The 16403-nt window shown below is 43.9% G+C and overlaps 1 protein-coding gene across 1 annotated transcript in view; it reads right to left on the bottom strand.

Annotated features, from left to right (window-relative positions):
- The window catches only part of Depdc1b (DEP domain containing 1B), a 54644-nt gene that overhangs the window by 10336 nt on the left and 27905 nt on the right, over positions 1-16403 (bottom strand). The window contains exons 4-7 of the mRNA XM_051182935.1: positions 13156-13283; positions 11184-11314; positions 8237-8284; positions 6507-6647 (exon numbers count right to left, since the gene is read on the bottom strand). Of these exons, the coding sequence (XP_051038892.1) occupies positions 6507-6647; positions 8237-8284; positions 11184-11314; positions 13156-13283 (448 nt within the window). The remainder of the gene's footprint in view (positions 1-6506; positions 6648-8236; positions 8285-11183; positions 11315-13155; positions 13284-16403) is intronic.

Here is a 16403-nt window from a genome sequence, read left to right as displayed (position 1 = left end):
ACGCGGGCCCTCACTGCGGCTCCGTTTTCTCCATGCTTAGAGACAGAGAGGGTCTGAACCACAAATGAGCAGGCCTGAACGTTAGCAGGCCTGCTGGGGTGGGTGGGATGGATGGGGTGGGATGGATGGATGGGGTGGGATGGATGGATGGATGGATGGGGTGGGATGGATGGATGGATGGATGGATGGATGGATGGGGTGGGATGGATGGATGGATGGATGGATGGATGGATGGATGGATGGGGTGGATGGATGCATGGATGGATGGATGGATGGGGTGGGATGGATGGATGGATGGATGGATGGGGTGGGATGGATGGATGGATGGATGGATGGATGGATGGATGGGGTGGATGGATGGATGGATGGATGGATGGGGTGGGATGGATGGATGATGGGGTAGGATGGATGGATGGATGGATGGATGGATGGATGGGGTGGGATGGATGGATGGATGGATGGATGGATGGATGGGGTGGGATGGATGGATGGATGGGGTGGGATGGATGGATGGATGGATGGGGTGGGATGGATGGGGTGGGATGGATGGATGGATGGGGTGGGATGGATGGATGGATGGATGGGGTGGGATGGATGGGGTGGGATGGATGGATGGATGGGGTGGGATGGATGGATGGATGGATGGATGGGGTGGGATGGATGGATGGATGGATGGATGGCCCAGTCTGCACTTGTTACACCTCAACTTCTTTCTTTCTGTAAGTTCTGACTGAGAGCCAAGGGCCCTGCTGGTGTGAATCTCAACACCATTCATGATCTGCCCACCCTCCTGTGGTGAGAAGCTGTTACGGGAGAGCTGCCCTTGAGCTGGCCTGTCCTGGCCCACTCGGGACAGGTCTCCATTTTGGACCCTGGATGAGGCAGGTACTTGTGTCAGCCCCATGTCTTCCTCGGCCATTGTTGGGGCTGTTGCTGCTATCCGTGGGCAATTGCACCCTACCCAGGAGCTGGTTTTGACGGCCAGCAGGGGCCACGGGTGGGTGCTGTTCTGGCGCAGGCAGTATCAGAGACTACACAAAATTACACAACACTGCTGGTCGGTATTTGGGGCCTCAGCATGACAATCTATCATTCTCAGACAAAGAAGGAATAAAGAAAAAGAACCACATTTCCAGCCCCCACCCCGAGCCCTTTCTCCATTTCTTGGTGGAGTATTACAAACAGGAAGCCCTTCTACTCTGAGTGAAGTCAAATATATACAATCTTTCCCTACCCAAGATTACAAGAAGCCTCTCCTACATTTTCTTCTGGTGGACTTTTTTTTTTTTTTTTTTTTTTTTGATTCTCTGATCCACTCTAATATAAAGTTTGAACAAGTAAGAGAAAGAGACAGAGACAGAAGCTTACCTTCTCCAGCTGCGCTAACATCGCTTACTGAAAACATTATCCTTTCACTTAGTTTCTCCCAGAAAGGCCAACGGAGTTGTTGGTTAAAAGGGGAGGGAGGTGTCAAAGTTGCATTTGTATTGAAAACAGATATAAAAGAAGAAAAAAGACCACATTGAAGCAAAAGGATTTAAGATATATACCAATTGGATTTCTTTCTTTTCTTTTCTTTTTTGCTTAAAGAAAGACATAGCAAGAGAACCTAATTCTTTGGAGACTTTTAGGAAAAGGTAAGCAGGTTACCACAGGGAATTATTCAAAAACACATATAGGCTCTCCTATTCTCAAGATGATGTTGTTTCTTACACGAATCTCAAATACAGCACGTAATAATCCCTTTGGCTTTTAGGCTCAGAAAGTTCTTTACTCATCCAAATACTGGATAAAAATGAACCATATTGCATTTAAAAATATCTGTATCTTGCTGAAATGGTATGGGAAGAATCTTGGAATTTCTTCCCAAAAGTTTTGTCAATCTTCTTAGTGATCATAGCTATAAGTAATTTATACATTTGGTTAGATCCAAGGAAAATCTAGACACTTCCCTAAATTGCTACCTCTAGGGAATACCCAACTCCACTTTATTTCAACAATCACTGGAAACATTTGATGGTAAATAGACATCTTTATCTTGGTCCATCTGCATCTTCAAAAGCCCCAGTCACAAGACGTGAGCCCAGAAAGCAGGCGACATCACCACCAAGAACATCAAGCACACAGAAACAAGAGCCCTTTGTCTGGGCATGCACACTAACTAGTCACTTGGATATTCTACACTATAAGCCTGCACAATTCTCTGGCAGGTGTGGGCCACACACAGATTTTAACTCCTGAGTCAGATGACCCAGTGCATAGTGACGCCAGTGAATGAATGCCATTTTAAGACTCCAGTCAGGAGGAAATGATAAACAACAAAGAGCTGTCATCTCAGCCTCCAGTTCGATAGCAGGGAAACCAGGCACCACAGCTGAAATGGAATGAACAAGAAACGGGAACTGAGAAGCGATGTAGCAGCAAGCTGGAGTCCGTGTCCCCAAACCCTTGCTCCTTCTGCTGGAAGCATCCATACAGCATTGACTTGTACCACCAAAACCCCAAGCCCCAGACTACCAGATCCTTCTAATTTTCTTTTTAAAAAGCCATAAATATAAATTTGCATATGCACCTCCTGTTTCTTAAAATATGTAAATTAATCAAGTTTCTTTTTTAAAAATCACACACACAGTTCAAACCAGAGGTACTTAGAGGATATTTATAGAAGATTAGCACAAATCTACAGGAGGATCACTCATTTCTGAACACCTACCTGACTCCCATCTCATTTGCTTATCCACCTTCATCCACCCTCAATATGCAAATTATCAGATGCTGCACAAGCCAATGGACTCTGTGGTGGGAGGTGGAGTGTGAGTAAAGGTTGATACTCATCTTGGAAAATAAAGAACAGCTGTGGACAGCTGGCTTGGTTCTGTTTTGTTCTTTCCTTCCTGACCCTCTTCCCCACACTTATTAAATAAATGTTGTCTGATTCCTGAGTCAGGTCCTGGCTGGCCTCAACTGAGTGCTCTCCCCATGTCAACTTCCCAAGTGCAGGGATTCTAGGCATGGGCCACCACAGCTGTGTCCTTCCTTTGAAAACTATTAAAATGGAGTTAAGACGCCCAATTTCATACTCAATAATGACTAACAGCTCTCAGGGTCATAGCTCTGGTCACAAGGCCTACCATGTTCAATCAAGCAAACGCATGAAGCTCAAAAGAAGAATATGCACTAACGTGACAATCACGTCCATTGAAAAATGCTGCACAATTTCAGCTTCCACACAAAGTAGGATGATTACTTACTTTAAAAGACAACACCCTGCTTCAAACCAGGCAATATGTGATTTCAATCAAGGCCACCCCCTAGTTCAATCCAAGTCAAGAAGTTTAAGAGATGAATCCACTCTATGAAATTCAATCTACATTTCTAGATAATATCTTTTGTCCACAGACTGTACTAGATACTCTTTGTTAATCATGTAAACAAATTACAATCTGCCATAGTCTAGGTTTTCTTTTGTCACTACAGGAAAATACTTTAAAAAAAAAAAAAAAGTGATCTCCAATACAGGAGTCTCATGAACGTTCACTTTGGAAGGATTGATAACAAAGCAGGTTAATACATTTTACCAGATGCATTCAATAGCTGGGATGGTTTGAAAGAAAATGCTCCCCAAAGGGAGTGGCATTGTTAGGAGCTGTGACCTTGTTGGAGTAGGTGTGGTCTTGTTGGAGGAAGTGTGTCACCATGGAGGTGGGTTTTGAGGTCTCATATATACTCAAGATACTGCCCAGTGCCTCAGTTCACTTCCTGTCATCTGTGAATCAAAGATATAGGATTCTCCAGCACCATGTCTGTCTGCACACCACCATACTCTCAGCCACCATGCTCTCCGCTATGATGATAATGGATTGAACCTCCGAAACCGTAAGCTGTCACCTCAATCAAATGTTTTCCTTTATAAGAGTTGCCATGGTCATGGTGTCTCCACATAGCAATAGAAACCCTAACTAAGGGTATAGTGTATTCTGGCTTATAGCTAAAAGCAATAAATTCATAATGCCTATCATTCTCTATGCCAAATTCTTTACATTTTATGACAACTAATTCTGATATCAATTAGGAAAGGAGCCAGCTTTAACTACTAGCTCAGCTCAAAATGAATAATTGTGAAGGGCAAAAAAAAAAAAAGATTCAAATTAGAAATTGTGTTTAAAAAAATGCTTCAAGTCATTCTGTTTCCAAATCAAATAATTTTACTACACAATATTAGAAAAATGAAAAATGAGAATAAACTATAAGAATTGATTTTTCAATCCAGTCTTTAGAACTCTAGGCTAGCCAATGCTAATGGCACTGAGTAAGGATAATGAGAAGCTACTCTTTTAGTCCAGGAGCATCTGAAACAGCAGCAAGCGCTCATCATTAGCCAAGAGATGTTTATGTCTATAAGCCCCAATTAAACCCAGCTTAAAACAAAATACCAAGAACACAGAACAGTCTCAAGACTCCGTAACAGAGCTGGGTAGGTGGCACACACCTGTAATCCACCCTCAGCTACATAGTGAGTTTGAGGCCAGGTGGGTCTGCATGAGACTCCTAAAAAAAAAAAATCAAATCAAAACCAAAACATCCATAAAAGATCAACTGGGCTTAAATAGAATACCCAAAAGACTTACTGGTCTTAAAATCCCATATCAAACTAAATAGGTCCTCCACTTATCCCCAGTGCTGCTAAAAATAATCACTCCTAAGACAAGGTGGCTCTGTGGGTATAGATAGCACTTGCTGTGGAACCTGTATAAATCTGGAAAGAGAAAACCAACTAAACAAAGTTGTCCTCTGATCTCAACATATGTACCATGCCATACATACACACACACACACACACACACACACACACCATTTACAGTGACTGTATTTGCTACTGTCAGAGAACCTACAAAGGCATGAATCTAGAGTACACTGCTAAGTTCAGGGAACTCATTCACACAGGGCTATGGAAGAGAGGCAAAGAAAAATGAAAGGAATAAAAACGCAACGGGAAAGACCGCTAACCCCCAGGGTGCTGAGAACAAGAGTATGCTAATTCCCCTCACTTCTTCATAACTGACAATATGAAAAGAAAAAAAATACTTACATCCCACAGGGAAATCTGATTTCCAAAAAGAAAGGAACAATAGCAATAATGGACTTTGCCCCTTTCTACCTCGTTTCCTTCACGGCATAAATTCTAAGGTATAAATCTATATGAAGAATAAAAACAAGTTTTACATGAATGATGTTACTGCATTTATTCTGCATATTTCAAGTATCAAATAGTCCTATAAAACTTGTTTCTTGTAATAAAACTAAATGATCTTCTAAGTGACAATATACCTCCTACACTGACTGCTCATGAAGCCATACCTAGAGTATTCAATTTAGTCATCAAGAGTAAATGTCAAATTTATACTCTTCTCTACCAACAGTGTACTCTTGTACGACATCTAGTCTCCCTTTAGAAATAAAAGCTGCTGATGTTTTACTTTGTTTTTATAATCAGGTTAACTATTTGATTTTCTTTTACTGGTCTCTGGAGCAAGAATTAAGCAATCTATCACTTTTTACTTGAAAAATGACTATATGGCTAGCTTTTAATGTGCAGGAAGGTACTACTCAGGCCACTGAGGGCAGAGTCACCCACAGATTTACCCAGCTGTAGACCCTGCACCAGAGCAACAGTGGCATGACTACTTGGCAGTAACCAACCACTTGCTGATGGGATTTGAAGCCCTGCTCCTCCGGAAGGAATTAAAAGCTCCCGCTGTTGTTTTGTAAATGTTGCACCCATCATCTATCTACCTTCTGAATATTCATGCTTACAGCCACGGGGCAGTGCTGCTATCTATCCCCTTAGGTCAGACTTACAACTGCTCAGGGTGCTGAGAATAAGTGGGTGGTAAATTTCCTGCCGTGCACGGGGCATCCCCCCCCCCATCACAGAAAAAGTGAAGAGAGAGGGTGAGCTGGAGGGAGGGGTGGAGCTGCCTTCCGGTTATGGCTGCTGTCCCTGTGAGCTCACAGCAGCTCTGATTACCTATGTAAGACTGGGCGCAGCCACACTACATCGTGGAATAAGATTTATATGGGCAGATGGCTGAGGAGCCCCACACTACCCTGAGAAACGGTCAGCAGTGAGTGGCGGCTGCCGAAGAGGCGTAGCCACTGAAAGGTGGAATGATCCTATAAACAGCTCTTACCTGCGCTTAGATAAGGAAACCTAATCAAACTGTTTGGGTCACACACACGAGGAAAGAGAGACACGAAAGCAGAAGGGGGCAGTTTGTGAAGAGAAAAGAAGTCAGCAGGAATGGGCAGAAGAAAGGAAATAACTCATTATATAGGTGTATGAAAATGTCTTCATGAGACCCATTATTATATATAATTAACATATGCTAATGGAAAGAAAATACTCATGCATGAAATTCTCCAAAAGTTACAAATGAATAATTCATATAAATATTGACAAGACACGGTTCAATATGGACATGCCGAAAAGCTCGTTATATATTTACCTAGGACACTGACGAAAGCATCAAATAGGTGAAAGGTGAGTAGCGGCTCCTTCAGGTGGCCATAGTAATCCGCTATTGTTTTAAAGACATCTTTTTCAAATCCCAAGTACATAGGCTGCTTCCAATCTGAGCAGTTGGGCCCTTTAAAAAAAGAAAAAATGATTAATGAGGCAGCTACTTCTAAGTACCATACAGTCTGCCACAGGTGTGGGATGTACAGATAGTCAAGTTACAGTCATAGCTTTTCACGTGGAAATGACATGCACCTTTTGGTCAAATATGATTAGCTGAATATATTATGAAAACAAAAAACACTAATGAATCTGAAATTTAAAAGAAAAACATGTTTTTCAAGTCGAGGCAAACGTTATTCATATAAATAATTTTCTTTGAAATGTCAACATTTTCCTATACTTAAAAAAGTTAATAAAATAATAATTTGTTAATACGTAATAAATGAGCTACCAAGAAATTTGTGCAGCTTCTTTAGTTCATTAGCCATACTGTAATAGCCTACAGTCATACTGTTGAGTGAAATAATCAGTTTCTCCTAACAAACTACTTCAGACTAATGAAATTCTAAATGCTTTTTAAAAAGACAACGAGAAAGATTTTACATTCTACCTTGTTAATTCATTCTCGACTCTAACCAATCACTGCCCGACTATTAAAAGAAACCTACTCAGCTGCATTGCTGGAGAGCCGTGGAAAATGAATCAGGCTGGGCCAGGCTATGTCCTGTGCCAACAGAGGGCACAGGAAAGTCCCAACAGATTCCGGGTCCAACGAGGTATAAAAGATGACCTGCACGACTTGGCAGCAAACGCCCTCAGTGCAGATTTACACTACGATGTTGGCAGGCAAAGTGGAGGTCCCAGAACCTGGAGGAAAACAGCTTTGTCCCAGGAGGACCACAGAAGAAAAGGAGTGCAATTTCAGTGACCAGGCTCAGGCCAGCAGAGACCGGCATGCTCAGGAGAACGAACTAAGCAACAAAAATGAGTTCAAGGAAATTCTTCCCACAGAATTTCGGGAGCTAAGAGCTCCTAGCTGTAACACAGGAAACCATTCTGGATATGACATTCAATCCCCTGGGACATCATGAAATGGCTCTCTATGGTATCCCTAAAAAACTCCTTTACTGGGACCTAGCCAAAGAAATGCATGCCATGTGTCTGCTCAAGAGGGTTTATATGCCCATGAATACTCTCTTGGGCCCACCCTTGTCCAGGCTTCCAGATCTCCCATGCAGGCTCTGAGACAGCATGCAGGCTCCTCTCCTTCTAAGTCATCCTGCAGGTCAGCCAGGCTGGTCCTCTAAAACACAGCTGTCCCTTTAAAACACTGCCCTCGGCCGCCTCGGAGAGGACAGCAGCTGCCCAGCAAATGAGATGTGAGCACGCAGACACTAAGAGCCACCTTTTGGGACCATTAGCAGGTAGCTGCTGCTATATGATATATGCTGTCACTCATTTCTTTCACCCCTGAGATATTCCCCTGGGAATGGCAGAGGCTTGATGTATGACTACATCCCCGAGGCCAAGGAAGGGCTGCCTGCCTTTAAGACTGTGATATAGCAACACTTTCACTAAGTCATGCATCTGCCAAACAATTCCCTGCCAGCCGCACAGGTGTCAAATCAATGTCCAGCCCATTGAGCAGGAGTGTTTTCTAATTCAAGGCACTAATTTCCGTTAATTTTATAAAACTGGCAGATAATTAGTACTTACAATTTGCCAAACACTTCATGGCTGACAGGACCCAATGAGGAAGTTCTTCTGTAGAAAGGAAAATACAAAAGATATTTTATTCATCTCTTTATAAGTCAATCACACACACACACACACACACACACACACACACACACACACGGTATTCTATTTGCCCAGGCACTATGAGACATTTCACCAATTTGCGTACTAGAACATTTAAAATATAGAAATCTTTCTTTTCTTTAGCAGCAATGCTATAACAGGTACTTAAATGCATCGGGCATAGCATTTTCTCTAAGGATAGGATGTACTTTTAAAAGCTATAGTTAAAAGAAAGAATTGGATGGTTGGACCAGAAAAACACATGATTATATGTGAGACCCTGGGTTCAATCCTCAGCATCAAACTGGGGGGGGGGGGAGTATGTTCTGTAGGTCCAATATAGTTTTCATTTTACCTGTTAACATTTTCAAAATGTTTCAGGTCAAGAAAATGCCACTCACATATTAATCACAGGCTTCTAGTAGTAAGTCAGCCTTACAGTAACAGTAACATTGCTAAAATAAGCCCAGCCCAGAGGCCGGAGAGACAGCCCAGAGGCCGGAGAGAAAGCCCAGAGGCCGGAGAGACAGCTCAGAGGCTGGAGAGAGAGTCCAGAGGCCGGAGAGACAGCTCAGAGGCTGGAGAGAGAGAGTCCAGAGGCCGGAGAGAGAGTCCAGAGGCCGGAGAGACAGCTCAGAGGCTGGAGAGAGAGTCCAGAGGCTGGAGAGAGAGAGTCCAGAGGCTGGAGAGAGAGTCCAGAGGCTGGAGAGAGAGAGTCCAGAGGCCGGAGAGAGAGAGTCCAGAGGCTGGAGAGAGAGAGTCCAGAGGCTGGAGAGAGAGTCCAGAGGATGGAGAGAGAGAGTCCAGAGGCCGGAGAGAGAGAGTCCAGAGGCTGGAGAGAGAGAGTCCAGAGGCTGGAGAGAGAGTCCAGAGGCCGGAGAGAGAGAGTCCAGAGGCTGGCGAGAGAGAGTCCAGAGGCCGGAGAGACAGCCCAGAGGCTGGAGAGAGTCCAGAGGCTGGAGAGAGAGTCCAGAGGCTGGAGAGACTGCTCAGTAGTTAGAGCACATAATGCTCTTCATAGCCAGATTTCAGTTCCCAGCACCCACAGCAGGTGGCTCACAATCCTATACAACTGCCGCTTGGAAGATGGCTCCCTCTTATGGTCTCTGTGGGTATTGCACTTATAAGTATACACCTACACAGAAACACAAATCTACATACACGTAAAAATGAAACCTTTACCCCTGAGCACATGGGAGGGGGGGGCAGTGAATGGAGAGAGACGTAGGAGAAAGAGAGGGAGAGGAGAGGAAAGCACTGCGACTAGGAAGATTGAGTCAGAGTAGGAACAGAGGACAGAAGAGAGGGAGAGAGAGAGAGAAAGAGAGAGAGAGAGAGAGAGAGAGAGAACATAAAAGAGGGAGCCATTGTTGGTTTGAAGAGAAAACTGAACCTAAAGAAAGGTCTAGAGACCTACAAGACTGCTGCCAACTAACAATTTGAGAAACAGTGGGAAGGCTACCATAAATGCCCTTCCCGGATAGTGAGATCAACAACTAACTTATCCACCATCATGGAGCCTTCATCTCGTACCTGTTGGAAACAGAAGCAAACACCCTTAACTAAACACTGAGTCGAACTAGAATCCAGATGCAGACGGAGAGGACAAGAACAGGTTACAGAAACACATAGAGACAGCTGACCTGAACAAGGAGGAGCTAACGGGCCCCCAGACTGATAGCTGGGAATCCAGCATGGGAATGACTCAGACCCCCTGAATATGGGTCTCAGCCAAAAAGACTGAGCAGTCTAAGGGACCTCAGACAGTGGAACCAGGATGTATCCCTGGTGCACAAAAGGACCTTGCAGACACATCCCCCATGGAGGGATAACTGCCTTAATCTAGAGACAGGAGAGAAGCCCTAGTCCCTACTTCAAATGACCTGACAGATCTACTTGACCCCACCTGGATGGCATTCCCCTACATATGGAATTGGGGTGGGGGGAATGGGAGGGGAGGGTGGTCAGTGTGCATGTGAGGGGCGAGAGAGGGTAAAAGGGAGGGAGGGAGAGGGAACTGAGATCGGCATGTAAAATAAAAAATAATTAAAAAAAAAAATTGAAACTGAAAAAAAAAATCAGCAGCCTCCTCCCTCTGGTCCTGCAGGGGAGAGGAGCTTGTGTGTGATTCTATGTGGTGGGAAGCAGCCTGTAGTGTTGTTCCACCTGAGAACTGTAAAACCTTTCCTTTTTCTGGAGAAACTTAGTAAAACAAAAATTGACTTCTTGTCTAAGTGCCAACTCAAGGTATGACTCTGACTCTAGAGGATTTGGACAGGTCTAGGAGTATGTCGCAGATGTGGACTCCTCCATGCACAGAAACCTGCTGCTACAGTTTGATACTAACCCACTATCCCGCATCCCTGACGGAGGGACTGTGTCCCGTGTGACCCCTTCCTATACACGCCACTGCTAGGAGCTTCAGCCTCAGTTTAGTAATAGTTTACGTGTCCCCCAAGTCCTGCACCAGTGTCACTCAGCCCCCGCTGATTCTCCGCATTGAGAATTCAAAGCCCCATCCAATTCCAGTCCTACCTTACCTGTAAGAGAGGGTTTTTTGTTTTGTTTTGTTTTTTTAATTGGTCTTGGGTAAAGTATGATAACACAGGCCTGTCAGCTGAGGCAGGAGGATCTCAAACAAAGTCAGTCTGATCATTGTGGCCCACCATGGGCGTTACGGATAACACGACTCTCTTGCTCCAAAAAGGAAGATGAAGGAAAAATTCAAAGGCGCCGAGAGCAGGGTTTATGCTGTGAGGGCGTGGGCTGAGCTGAGGTGAGGAAGGGGTCAATGGGGACTAAGGGATCGGCGTAGCCAGTGTGTGGTCAGACCAGAGCTAACGGCTGCCTGACGTGCACTTACTTGACTTGTCGTCCAAGATGACGACTCCCTGCTTGCTGACGCTATACACGTTATGGATGATGAACTTGGAGTTGACAAGTTTGATGTTTAAAACTTCTTCTAAGGAATCCAGGCCAAGGATTTTCTGTAAACTAAAATGATAGATAATTTATTCTTAAAATAATTTTTAAAAAGTTTCAAAGTACTGTAATCACTATTTCAGTACTGCCAAACACTGAGCAGTACAAAAGATTCTGTGTGTGTGTGTGTGTCTATGTGTCTGTGTGTGTGTGTCTGTGTGTGAGTGTGTGTGTGTATGTGTGTGGTGTGTGTGGTATGTGTATGGTGTGTGTGTCTGTGTGTGTGGTGTATGTGTGTCTGTGTGTGTGTGGTGTGTGTGTCTGTGTGTGTGTGTGTGGTATGTGTGGTGTGTGTGTCTGTGTGTGTGTGTGGTGTCTATGTGTCTGTGTGTGTCTGTGTGTGTGTGTGGTGTGTGTGTGTCTGTGTGTGTGGTGTGTGTGTCTGTGTGTGTGTGTGGTGTCTATGTGTCTGTGTGTGTGTGTGGTGTGTGTGTCTGTATGTGTGGTGTGTGTGTCTGTGTGTGTCTGTGTGTGTGGTGTGTGTGTCTGTGTGTGTGGTGTATGTGTGTGTGTCTGTGTGTGTGTGTGTCTGTGTGTGTGGTGTATGTGTGTGTGTGGTGTGTGTATGTCTGTATGTGTGTGTGTCTGTGTGTGGTGTGTGTGGTGTGTTTGTGTGTCTGTTTGTGTGTGTGTGTGTCTGTGTGGTTTGTGTGTGTGGTGTGTGTGTGTCTCTGTGTGTGTTTGGTGTGTGTGTGTGTGTGGTGTGTATGTGTGTGTGTCTGTGTGTGTGTGGTGTGTGTGTGTCTGTGTATGTGTGTGTCTGTGTGTGCTGTGATGTGTGTGTGTGTCTGTGTCTGTGTGTGTGTGTGTGGTGTGTGTGTGTGTTTGTGTGTGTCTGTGTATGTGTGTGTCTGTGTGTGGTGTGTGATGTGTGTGTGTGTGTCTGTGTGTGTGTGTGGTGTGTGTGTCTGTGTGTGTGTATGTGTGTGTGTATGTGTGTTTGTGTGGTGTGTGTGTGTGTGTGTGTCTGTGTGTATGATGTATACATGTGAGCATGTGAACCAGCACGTGCACCCATGCATGCTCATGTCCTGGTCACAGAATGATGTCACATGTCTTCTCTGTAGCCCTCCACCCTGTTTTATGACTAGTCTCACTGAACAGGAGCTCACTGATTGAGCTAGCTGGCCAGCAAGCTCCTGGAATCCACCTGTCTCTACCCCACAGTGGCACAGCTACAGAAACAGGCAGACGTGTCAGTCTTTACATGGGCACTGGGGACTGGAACTGAGCTCTTTGCTTTCACAGCAAGGGCTTTTACCCTCTGTGCATCCCCTCAGCACCTCAAAAGCCCCATCGTTAAGGTGCACTGTCTTCATGAATTGCACCCAAACTTCCTAACAATGGGTTAGAAATGGAGTATGTGTAAAGTAACCGAGAATTTCCTTTTCCAATTGCACACGTCTTTAATTACTCAATCACACAATGACCTGAATGCCAAGAAACTTTTTTAACTAAAATTACTTAAGGCCAAATTTCCTATTATGTGTTTATTAAACTTAAGATGTCAGTGATATTAAAAGTTAAAAACTTTACAATCCCAGCACTCAAAAGGTTGAGAAGGACAAAAGAGAATTCAAGGCCAATTCGGGTTACAAAGCAAAAGCATGTATGGTGGGGGGCAGCTGAAAAAGAAATTAAACTCCTGTTTTAACTATTGCATGTCTAACAGTAGAAAATTCTCAAGATGTTCTATTGTTAGTTAAATTATATATGTGAAACAGGATAAGTACAGATTATGCAAAGTGGGGATTTTTTTAAAAACAATTTCAGAAAACTAAATCTGCAGAGAGTAGGGAAGAGATAAAATAGAAAAGAGATCCCTGGAACGTCTCAAAGTCAAACGTGCATACTGCTGTAATGTTGTAGTCTTCCAGATCTCTTCCACGTTGGCCTCGGTCAGCTGTCTTCGGTGGACAAGACGGCAAGCAGGCACCTCTCCGATGGCAATGCTGTGGCGCTTGAACCACATCTCAGAATTCTAATTTGTCAGGAGGGGGCGGGGACGAAGAAGGGATGAACCGGGGCGGGACAGAGAGAGGATACACATTTCAGTAAAAAATGCTAGTTCATGAGAAATGTAATTTGACTGAAAATAATGGTTAGAATATAGCTAGCTTTCTTTTTCTGGCCCTCAGATAAGTAATGAATGACCCAAGATGAGGTCATGTTACGATGAATGGCAAAAGAAGTAAGGCAGTGAGCACTAGAACACTAGAGCACTATGTCCTGTGGGAGTTCCAACTAGCTGGTAAAATAAATTTTTATAAATTCAAAATTGTGTTCAGAAAGGCCTGATTCCCATTGTTGCAACTGAGCAACCATTAAAATGAGAGTATATCGCTTCTAGAGCTCTCTTTTATAAGCAAATATCAAATTTGTTTAACATTGGAAAGCAACCCAATCCTAGGCAAGCGCTAAGCGCAGAAAAGCAAGCAACCTGGGAGAATCGTTCAGGATGGCTAAGACACGAGGCGTGGATCGCTCAGGGTGGCTAAGACACGAGGCGTGGATCGCTCAGGGTGGCTAAGACACGAGGCGTGGATCGCTCAGGGTGGCTAAGACACGAGGCGTGGAGAAGGCCTTCCGCAGACGGGCTACAGCTCAGAAAGCTCAGGCTGCCCAAGTCACAAAGCTCTCTGCACCAGGTTCCTAAGAGTTCATCTCCCACAGTTAGGCTGTTAGACACAAATTATACTTTTTTTGTTTCAATCACAGAGAATTCCGGCCAGTAAGAGACAAAATATGTTAGAAAACATTCCCAATGAGTTTCTAGGATATATTTTTGTAAATATATTGTTACAGAAAATCTTATTTAGTTTGAAGAAAAAGAGCAGGAAAGTTGTATTTTTTGTTTGTTTGTTTGTTTGCTTGCTTGTTTAATTTTTGGTTTTGCATGTTTAAAGGGGGTCAGGTACTCACAGAAGCTGGCAGCCCTGGATTTACAATGGTTGCTGGCCAGCAAACAAGGTGCTTGGAACCAAACTTGGCTCCTCTGCAAGAGTAGGAAGAGCTCTTACATGAGTGGCTGAGCCATCTCTCCAGACCCTGCCTTTGCTTTGAAAGAATTACCAAATTATAAATGAAACCCAAAGGCCAGATGCATGTGTGAATTTTAAATATCTAAAACATATGTTTGGACTATTACATTTGCTCTGCAAACCTATTTCCAAAGGTATCATAAAAAGTACTCCTGAATACATTTATATTTATCTGTATAATACCTGTAAAGGTATTGTTTAGAACATTATATGTTGAAAAGCTAGGAAAAAACTTAGCAAGCAATAAAGGTTTGAACAAATAAAATAAATCATTTTATATTAAGCATGATGCAGGTACTAAAATGATGTTGATGTTTAATAATGTGAAAAATGGGCATAACATACTATTCCACGTGATGAACCTCGGGTACAGGAGGCCCAGTGTGACCTCATTGTGTTAAAACACACAAATGGGTCCAGGATAAAAATGTTAGCAGGAGGAATTCTCCGTCGATATCACAGAAAATTTCTTTCCCGAAATAAATGAGTCATACAAGCTATACTTGACCACTACTGAGAATACAAAACCCTGCTCTTAGAATTTTACAGGCATAAACTCAGCTGATTCTCACAGTACCTACACCTCACAGGGGACCACATGACTCTCACAGTACCTACACCTCACAGTGGACCACATGACTCTCAATCCATCTCTACCTCGGAGGGGACCACATGACTCTCACAGCATCTCTACCTCACAGGGGACAGATGACTCTCAATCCATCTCTACCTCACAGGAGACCACATGACTCTTCACAGCATCTCTACCTCACAGGGGACAGATGACTCTCACAGCATCTCTACCTCACAGGGGACAGATGACTCTCAATCCATCTCTACCTCACAGGGGACAGATGACTCTCACAGCATCTCTACCTCACAGGGGACAGATGACTCTCAATCCATCTCTACCTCACAGGGGACAGATGACTCTCACAGGGGACCAGTGTCACTGGTCAGAACTCTTCCACAAAAGCACAAGAACTAACAGAGGAAAGCAAATTCAAACCCTCATCACAAAGACCAAACACCACCATCTTGACTCCAGAACCCACTCTTATAATTTTGCCCCTCAGAAAGAACAAATAATTGTTTACCCCGTTTTGCTATTGTTTTTTATTTCATGTGTTGGTTAGACAAGTGACAGGACTGGGCAGGTGCAGAACACTTGCCTAGCATCAACAAGCCACTGGGTTCAATCCTCCCAAAGAAATTACCACCCCCAAAAAAGGATATGACAAAAGGCTTTGCTTTCTGGTTTGTTTTGTCTCACTCTGTAAGCCCAGAACTCACTAGATGGCCTAGGCTGGCTTTAGCTCCAGACCTTGCCTAAGCTTCCAGGCATGCACCCACCTCTCAAGCTCTTTAAGAAAGATGAGTCATTTGTTTACTGATGAACCTCATTCTAAAAGTTGCATCATGGTCCCCTGAACAACAGCAACAACGAAGAAGCCCTACTCTACCATCTTGGTTTGGGTAGCACCCAGGAAGTAGGGCACACATTGTGGTGGATCCCATGACAAGCAAGGAGTCTAGAGCTGGAATATTATGTACAGGGAAATCCAGAAGAGACAGGCCAGAACATATCAAAAGAGAAGTATGGATGCATGCAGACAGCTGGAGGAGAAAGGAATGGCTCTGGGGACTGGCACACTTCAGAGCTCTCGGAGTATTTCAACTGAGCAGAGAAGGTATTGTCACTGGTATGAGACTCTGAACAGGCGTTGACACATGCTAATAAACATATGGACTTCCGCGGGGCACAGAAGAAGAGAGGGAAGGCATATAGATGGCGTCATTTATTTAAGTATAAAAAAGAAAAAAAGAAAACGGTTGTCTGAACAACAGCCCTAGCTAGAGAGGGCTCTATTGGATGAAGAGAAGGATACCCAATTCCTTAGAGTTCCCATATTAATTTTTTCTCGGCTAGGAACTGACAGTTATTAAGCATCCCTTAATTCCGGACAGCAGCTAGCACCCCTGCAGTTTCCATTGTCTTGCTAACACTTTATTTTCTATTTTACTGTTTTTCTCTCACTAGACTGTGAGGGTGAAGAAGG

Source organism: Phodopus roborovskii, unplaced genomic scaffold, assembly GCF_943737965.1.
Source record: "Phodopus roborovskii unplaced genomic scaffold, PHOROB, whole genome shotgun sequence".
Lineage (NCBI taxonomy): Eukaryota > Metazoa > Chordata > Mammalia > Rodentia > Cricetidae > Phodopus > Phodopus roborovskii.
The sequence above is the reverse complement of the archived record's forward strand: the minus strand, read 5'-3'. Positions and strand labels throughout refer to the sequence as shown.